At 41.4% G+C, this 8,315-nt stretch overlaps 1 protein-coding gene across 7 annotated transcripts in view; it reads right to left on the reverse strand.

Annotated features, from left to right (window-relative positions):
• Positions 1 to 549: 549 nt before the first annotated feature.
• Positions 550 to 8,315, reverse strand: part of chd9 (chromodomain helicase DNA binding protein 9) — an 81,096-nt gene continuing 73,330 nt past the window's right edge. For 4 of the 7 annotated variants that reach the window (XM_058381267.1, XM_058381265.1, XM_058381272.1 and 1 more), the window contains 9 exons: positions 7,575 to 8,315; positions 7,195 to 7,358; positions 6,878 to 7,111; positions 6,385 to 6,562; positions 6,149 to 6,288; positions 5,749 to 5,961; positions 4,930 to 5,067; positions 4,733 to 4,837; positions 550 to 4,483 (listed from right to left, as the gene is read on the reverse strand). The exon at positions 7,575 to 8,315 is cut by the window's right edge and continues 126 nt beyond it. In XM_058381267.1, the coding sequence (XP_058237250.1) occupies positions 3,680 to 4,483; positions 4,733 to 4,837; positions 4,930 to 5,067; positions 5,749 to 5,961; positions 6,149 to 6,288; positions 6,385 to 6,562; positions 6,878 to 7,111; positions 7,195 to 7,358; positions 7,575 to 8,315 (2,717 nt within the window). In that variant the 3' untranslated portion in view covers positions 550 to 3,679. The remainder of the gene's footprint in view (positions 4,484 to 4,732; positions 4,838 to 4,929; positions 5,068 to 5,748; positions 5,962 to 6,148; positions 6,289 to 6,384; positions 6,563 to 6,877; positions 7,112 to 7,194; positions 7,359 to 7,574) is intronic. The other 3 variants (XM_058381270.1, XM_058381268.1, XM_058381266.1) reach the window with 3 other exon arrangements.

Genomic DNA, 8,315 nt, shown 5'->3' on the forward strand with positions numbered 1-8,315 from the left:
AACCTACAATATTATAGCATTTGCATAATTTTATATAGTTTTCATAACCCACAAAAATAATTAATAAATAATTAATAATTAAAAATAGTTAATTAAAATTAATATACATGTTAACAATAATAATAAATAATTTTTGAATGATAAAATTAAGATTTTTCAATACTGAAATATTTGCATTTGTAGCAAATTTACTGGAAACACAATAATAATAATAATAATAATAAAAATAATAATAACAATGAAGAAAGAATAATAAAAATAATCCCAATAATGTATTTGTTGTGTACCTGAACAAATACACAACTGTAAAAAGTAATCCAATTCCATAGAAAAACTGCAAATCTGGCAACCCTGCCTGCAGCAACCAGGAGACACCTGAAAAGCCTCAAGTCGAAATACTTAAAAATAATAATAATAATCTTGTTATGACCCAAGAACATTTTTAATCAGATGTAATCTTCCAGCACGAAACCGACGGGAAAGCCGGGAACCCACCGGTCATCATCCAATGCAGGAAATAAAAGACGGAGTAAGCGACAAGACATCATGGATAGTTAGAATACGTTTAATAAAAATAATTAAACCTCAATTTTTTTTTCTCTATAGAGACTTCATAGAAAGTAATTCAATAAATTAGAAATCACTTCTTAAGACATGTAATCTCCACTACATGAAGTGTTTTTGCGTCTAACACAAGAGCACAACTTTTGCAAATATTCCAACTGTCCAAAGAACAAAATCCAACAAAACAAGAATGATTTGTAGTATCGCCTATCAAGAGCATAAAACAACTAAGAAAGAAAAAAACAAAAAAAACCAAAAAAAAAAAAAAAACACAGAAAGGCCATTTTCTATTCGTCATTTCAAACATCTAGTTCTCATTTGAGTTGAAAAATAAAAATAATAATAATAATAATAATAATAATAATAAAATAAAACAGCTTTACAGTAGTGTATATGCTTTTTTTTTTTTTTTTATTCGGCTTGCATGTTGGGAAGGAAGTGATCCTGGTGAGAGGGTCAGTGGTGCAGGATTGGATATGCAAATCAACATCGCACACATGAAATGGTCATTTCAGATGGAGTTATGGGGGAAAAAAAAGATAAAGAAATTTTAAAGCATAAAAATACATTAATAATAATAATAATAATATGGCCAGCTGTTGGTCTTGAACACCTTTTAATTTTTCCGTGGGATTTCTTTTCATAGGACGATGATGTTGAACACACACTTGTGCACAGAGATGAAAAAGGAAAGCATTGAATGCGTCATTATTATTATTATAATAATTATTATTATTAGACACAGATGAATATGTAAAAGTTGGGATGTACATGATGTGCATCAAAGAGCAAATAATTTAGAGATTAGATACAACTAATATTACAACATTTCAGGATGTCAAGAAAAGAAAAGGAAAGTAAGAAAGAAAGAAAAAGAAAAAAAAATTGCTATCTGAAGAAACGTGGAGATGCGAACGCGTGTCTGCCCTCTGTTTGAGGAGCAGATTCAGAGGTACGGTGTAAGAGCACTTCTAAAAAAGGGCAGTTTAAAAAGGTCAGTCAGCACTTGCGGATACACTGATGAGACTCGAAAGTAAGTTGAGGCGGGAGAAAAGAAGAAGAAGAAGAAGAAGAAGAGAAAACAGTGATGCCTGGGTTTATTATTAAACTATTCAGTTCAAAATGCTTTCAAAAAAAGCTGAGGTTACTTCAGGAGTCGAGTGAAAATAATGTACAACCCTCGAGTTCGACTATACTGTCCCGTTAATGAGATCGGCGTACAGAAAAGTCATTATTAGCAAACGAATAAAACTGGCACTGGCACTGGTAACTCCCGTCCTTGGGAGTTTTATGCTACAGATGTGACGACCTGAAGCGGTTTCCTCACTCAGTCCTGGAGTAAAAAGAAAGACTAGCGTTTTAAAACAAGAGCATGATTCAGTCGTTAGCGAGACAAATCCGACCGCGATCGTGGCTCGGATTTGCGCATAGTAACAACAGAAAGTGGAGATGATCCTTTTATACACACGCTAACAATGCCACATTTCTGACCTGATTCGGACCCCTCAGGACACGAGGAACTTGCGCATCAGCATATAGACAACACCTTTATTTTTCTCACAAGAACGCAGACTCTAGCTCAGAGCTTTACCGCAAACGTTTTTCCGAAGCACGGAACGACGAGATGTTTATACACACCGACAACGTGATTATTAGCTTTAAAGACTGCTTTAAATACCGTAACTTGCTTCTTCTTCTTTTTTTTTTTTTTAATATACCTACAAACAATTTACCAATACTTTTTTTTATTAAAAGACTCTGGAAATGAGGACTTGAGGATGATAATGGAGCAGTGCTGATAGGAAGGACAACACAAACAGACAAGCAGCACATGCCATAATTACCAAGAAGGATTAATGGACGTATGTACACACACACACTTCGCATTCGAGGAAGCCAGCTGATTTGGAGAAGAAAGAAGGGAACAATTTGTTGCTCCAACACACACACACACACACACTAGGCATTGTAGGTTTGAGCCCTGTAGCACTACATGAGGCAGCACATACTTTGTCCCCCACCCCCAAATAATGCCTTTCCAGAAACAAGATGTTCCAGTTAATCACGGAATGACATTTGGGATGAGAAAACAAACACACACACACACAACTAGACTTCATTTGTCCTCAGGAACGCAGCCTCGGACGATCCTTACATCTACGCCTCCCATGTATTATTAGCATTACACCTATACTGATAATATCGTGGTCCGTTTTCATACTTGAATTGCAAATATGTATTTGGTTGTATCTCATGGAAAGCGACAGAGTTACCAAAACGTACTGGGACACACAGTGAACAATAAACAATATATATATTTATATATAATATTATATACTACAAGACAGAAAAACTACCGGTGAAAGGTTGAAAAGGAAAGAAGAAGGAAAATGAAAGTGGCAGGAAGAAATGAAGGTAGAATGGAGAGTGGAGCTCGGAGACGGCGGTATCTACAGCTTCAGTGACATTCGTTAGCTGCCTGTGTTATTGCTGAAGTTATATTAAGTACTGGACTGTCTGAAATTCAGATGTCGTATGATCCTGCAAAATTATTTACCAAAGAAAACCAAAATAGTCAAGTTCTGTTTCTTCCACACAAAATATATTAATTATACAGCTCGGCATGAGCAATAACGTCCTTGTTTTTGTTTGTTTTTTTTTTAATAAAATTAAATCCCAATATAATTAATACAGTAATGCCAATTATTTTCTTTTTGATTTCTTATGTTTTGCAATTGTACATCACTGTGCAATACAATTTCACAAAAAAATAAAAACAAAAAAAAAAAAGAAAGAAAAGAAAAGAAAAAATCTACTAAAGTTCCTGGACATGCAAAATGTCTTTTCAGAACAACGCTGTACCTTTAACAAACACCGAAATCTCATTTCAGCGTCTATGGAGTCTCATCATTTTTCTCCTTTTTTTTTTATTTTTAATTTTTTTTTTTAACCTTTTCTTTATTACACAACACTTTCGTTCTGATATTTACACGAAAAAAAAAAACCCTAATTCATTAAGTGCTCTTAATATGTGTTTGCATGTGTACATTTCTAAGAAATGTAATATAAATATATAATATGTATTTATATTTATTTATATAATATATATAAAGGCTCAGTCTTCATCCGTGGAGTCAGAGTCCTCTGATGACGAAGATGATGAAGAGCTTTCTGCGTCTGAGGAAGATGACTCCGCCTTCCCCGAGCCCTCTGGACCACTGATGTCCTTCTGTTCATCAGGCTCCTCCCCTTCATCCTCCACGTCCTTCTCCGATTGGCCGGAGCTTTTTTGTGCGGCGTCAGAAGGGGTGGGCTGAGCTGTAGAGGCGGGCTGAGGACTGGTAGCTTGTGCCTGATTGGCCACAGGTAAATTAAGGCCTGGGTTGAGAAGCATCCCTGGGTAAAGCATGCTGGAGAGCAGTAAGGGGTTGAGAGCTAACGCTTGGCCTGAGGCTGAAGCACTTGTTGAGCTTGGACTTTCTGTCCTCTCTGACTGGATCTCAGACGTCTGCGCCGCCGCTTCCCCGCCGCTCTTCTTTCCTGAATCCTCACCAGAGGCGGCTTCCTGTTTTCCCAGCAGGCCACTCATTCCGAGTAGATTGGGCAGACCGGCCATGCCTGAGAGCATCATGGGAAGCATGGCAGCCATGTTGGCAGGGTCGGTCTGGAGGCCCATGAGTCCTGCGGTGAGCTGGAAGCTCTGAAGGCTCTGCAGGGCCTGCAGGCTGTTCAGATCCAAACCAGAAATGAGCCCGTTGCTCAGGAGAGGGTTGACACCAAGAGCTGTGCTTGCGTTAACACTTCCTGCATTAGTCACTTTAGCCAGAGCGTTTTTGGGCCGTCGGCCTCGTCTGCTCACCTCCTCCGGTACGATAGGACCTGTGAGGATGCGGTCAAACATGCTCTCTGGGAGGTAGCCCTGGAGATAAAGGAAACGTAAAAGGGTTTTCTATAAAAAAAATGCAAAATTGGAATTTGCTGAAAAAGCTCACAAAACAACAAATGTATTAACATTAAATCTTAAACATTTCTAATTACCAGATCAAGTCATCTTAAAAGACACTAGAGACTAATTCTTTGTATGAAAACTCCACATGACGTGTTACAAAACTAAGCCTCATGACTCTTTTCTCCCCAGAGAAAGAAAAACTGCTCTACTTATTCGTACCGACTGTTTGACAACGTCTGCCCACTCTGGAGGAACTCCATACTCCGGATTTTCCTGGAGGAATCGGCACAAATCCTTGAGAGGAGGAGCAAACGCACCACCGATCTGTACACAAAGAAACCACATATGCGTAAACCGATAAGAGGAACACACACGATCGTGCAGGAAGAAAGAGTTGCGGAGAAACTTCATCTAACCTTGCGAGCGTTTCTCCGGTTGATGATTTGGACTCTTTCCTCTCCTGTGAGGCTGTTGACGTCAATCTTGTTGGGATTTCTACAGCGATGCCTCTTCTGCTTCGGCCGTCCGTCCTGAAACTGTATTTTATTCACACCCTGTAGGCACAAGCCAACACTTATGTTTACCTTCAGCTTTATGGCATTTGGCAGACCAGCTTTATCCAGAATGACTTACTTTAAAATCTCCATCAACACTGGTTCACTAGGTCACAATCTAATAATACCACCAGGCAAAAACTCTATTGAGAGGTAATAAAGCAAGACCAAACAGACGTTTAGTGCTATTTTTCAAATATATCAGGAAGAGATACATCTTTGCATGCCGTTTGAAGACTGCTAGTGACTAGGTGTTTGGACATTTTGAAGTTATTCCACCACCTTGGTGCCAGTACAGAGAAGAGTCTTGATGCCTTGTGTCCTTGAAAGATGGTGAGACCATCTCTGGGAATACTGTGATATATTTGCTTAAATGTTCTTCCTCAATGTCTTTTATTACTATTACGATGAGAACTTAAAAACAGGGATCGTTGCTACATTGTGAACCAGGTTGCTTAACCAAGTCATTTAGCCAATGTTAATGCTTTCACTATCTATATAAAGTATCAAGCAAACAAGCGGCTTTCAGGAATTCCTTTCATATTCGCCGATATTCCACTACACAAATGATATCATTTTGAAAAGGTGGCTTATCCTTTAAATGTCTGATTCTGACAGCCGAGAAAATGACCCCATTTTGTACTTGATGGTCATCCAAGTAAGCATGTTATTTTCCATTACCGGGATGAAGGCTCCGACGTCAGCCACAAAGCCAGGGTGTTCCTTTAGCCACTGATCTAGATCCTTCCGTCTGGGAGCGTCGTCGCCGGCAAGCCGTGTTCCGTCCTTTAGGTTTATGACGGGGACTCTGCTCTCGGTGTCCACAGTCCCAACAGCCTGTGAGGCACCGGGTGTGGAGGCTGGAGTCACGCCCCCACTCCAACCAGGAGTAGCCTGTATATGGAAAAAAGATTCAAGCATCCACATTTGAATACAATTTACTTCCACTGAACACTTTACAGAAGAAAAAAATGACTCCAGAGAAACTCTTATAATAATAATAATTACATCAGCCCATTTCCACAGTAGTGTCTGATTGCATCATCTATGCAATTATCATATTGTTAAATGGTCATTATACCTGATCAGGCGTCGCAGTAGGTTTATTCTTGCTCATAAAGAGATGATCCATCCCTTCTACATTCTTCCTTCTTCCTCTCCTCTTCTTCGTCACTGGCTGATCATCGACCATTCCGTTCAGTCGCATCTGTCCACTCAGACCTGCACAGAAAGCATGATGTAAAGTTTTGTAGACTGTCATAATAACACGAGACAATGTTTGTGTGTGTGTGTGTGTATGTTGTAGTGCTGGGTTACCTTGTGGGTAGCTGTTCTGTGTTTTGGTGTAGTCAGTCAGGCTGCTATCAGAGGCACTCTGCAGTTCCTGTAGTCTGGCCAGATACTGCTGCTGAGCCAGAGGTCCCTCCTCGCCGTTTAGAGGACGTTTCAACGGCAAACCCTGCTTCTGGAAGGTCAGCTTCAGACTGCCTTCCTGCTAAAGGTCGAGAGGTTTTAGAGGTCAGTTTTACTGTGTGGAAAAAAGTTGTGTTATTTATTTATTTATTTATGTCAGCAGGCCAAGCTCAATCTGCGATTAGAAAAGAGAAAGAAATCAAAATTCTGGAAATCAAATACAGGGTGCGGGTTAAACTTGCTTGCGATACGAGTAAAAGAAAAAGGGGGAAAATGAAAAGGAGGTTAAATAAAAGCATGAAAATAAAAGGAGAAGCATGCCTAGCGCTGCAACAGCCGCTGCGACTTGGCATTGTTTGTGTGGGAGATGGGGGTGGGAGAACTTAAAAGAACATACGTCATTTATTTTGACAGAGAACTCCTTTTCTCTGTCTGCATCATGCTTCTTCACCTTTGAACCCTGAGGAGAGGCTGCAGGGTCATCTGCCAAATTGGCTGCACTGTCCATGAGCTTAGTGGTGTAAAACGAGGACACTGCAGCGCTTCCCTCATATACACGGCGAGACCCGGGCCACTTGCCTTTCAATACCGCCTGACAAATACTGTCCAGTCGGTTTATCATAACACGGTCCTGTAAAGAGGAATAAATATGTGACTGATCATAAAGTGCCATTCGTTAGCCAATATAAATGGATCTACGTGGTGTGTGCGTACCTTCGGCCAATAGGAAGCAGCAAGCATGTAGCCTCCACCGTGGAAGGGGTGGGAGAGGTTAGTGATGCCGTTGGTCACTTGGCTGTCCTGCGTGTCGTCGTGAGTGGTGCTATGAGATGCTATGCTGTCCTCGTCAAAGCCTTTAATACCAGGCACCACTGCAGCTACACACACACACCTCTCATTATAAACATGCTACAAAATGGCGAACACGAACAAATAACTAAGATAAACTGCAGCAACAAATTGGTCTTCTTGTGAATTATATTACACAAAACACACCTGTTGTCCTAGCACCGAAGCTGTATGCTGCTTCATTTACTAAATTAATCACTACACCATTGTTTTAAAACACTCTGTATACAGTGTGAGCCACTCACTGTTCTTTGCAACCTCTTCACCATCACTCTCCTCAGAGGACGAGGATGAGGACGACGAAGACGACGAGCCGGAAGAGCAGGAAGACGACGAGGACGAGGAGCTGGATCCTGACCGCGATGAGGACGAAGATGAAGAAGAGGATCTCGATGAAGAGCTGGATGAGGAGCTGGAGGAAGACGCGTCTGAATCCGAGTCTGACCCAGACCTTCTCCTTGCCTCCTTGCGACTTCTCTTGCTCAGTTTTTTCTGTTTTCGGCTCTCGGGGTTGGGCGCGAGCGGCTTCGTTCGGGCGGCCTCCATCCGTCTCTCGTTCTCTTCCTCTTTCTCTTCTTTCAACCCATCACCTGTAGGAGTGGGAGGCCTGAGGGATGGCCAGCTCTGTGCCACCGTCTCTTCCTCTCCCTCTAAAAGCAGCTCCTCCTTGGGTGTTACCTCCCTAGGTGTAGAGTTAGTTAGTGGTGAAGGTGGAACTCCAGGAGTCTGGCTCTGTGCTAAAGGGTTTGGGGGGCGTGTCTGTCCACCAAGAAGCGCCGGATTTTGGGCTTGGCTTTGTGCCTGTGCTCCCTTGTTTTGGCTGTAGTTCCTCTGGGCTGCCATGAAGCTGAGCTCAGGGTCTCTGAGGATGTGGTAGTCTGTCCGGCTCACTCCGTGCTTGGCTGCACCGATTAGCAAGTCACGGTCGTGAGTGCCTGTCTCCCACCACACAGGCAGATCTGAGGCGGGCTGACACAGTGCCAGGC

Source organism: Hemibagrus wyckioides, linkage group LG27 (assembly GCF_019097595.1).
Source record: "Hemibagrus wyckioides isolate EC202008001 linkage group LG27, SWU_Hwy_1.0, whole genome shotgun sequence".
NCBI lineage: Eukaryota > Metazoa > Chordata > Actinopteri > Siluriformes > Bagridae > Hemibagrus > Hemibagrus wyckioides.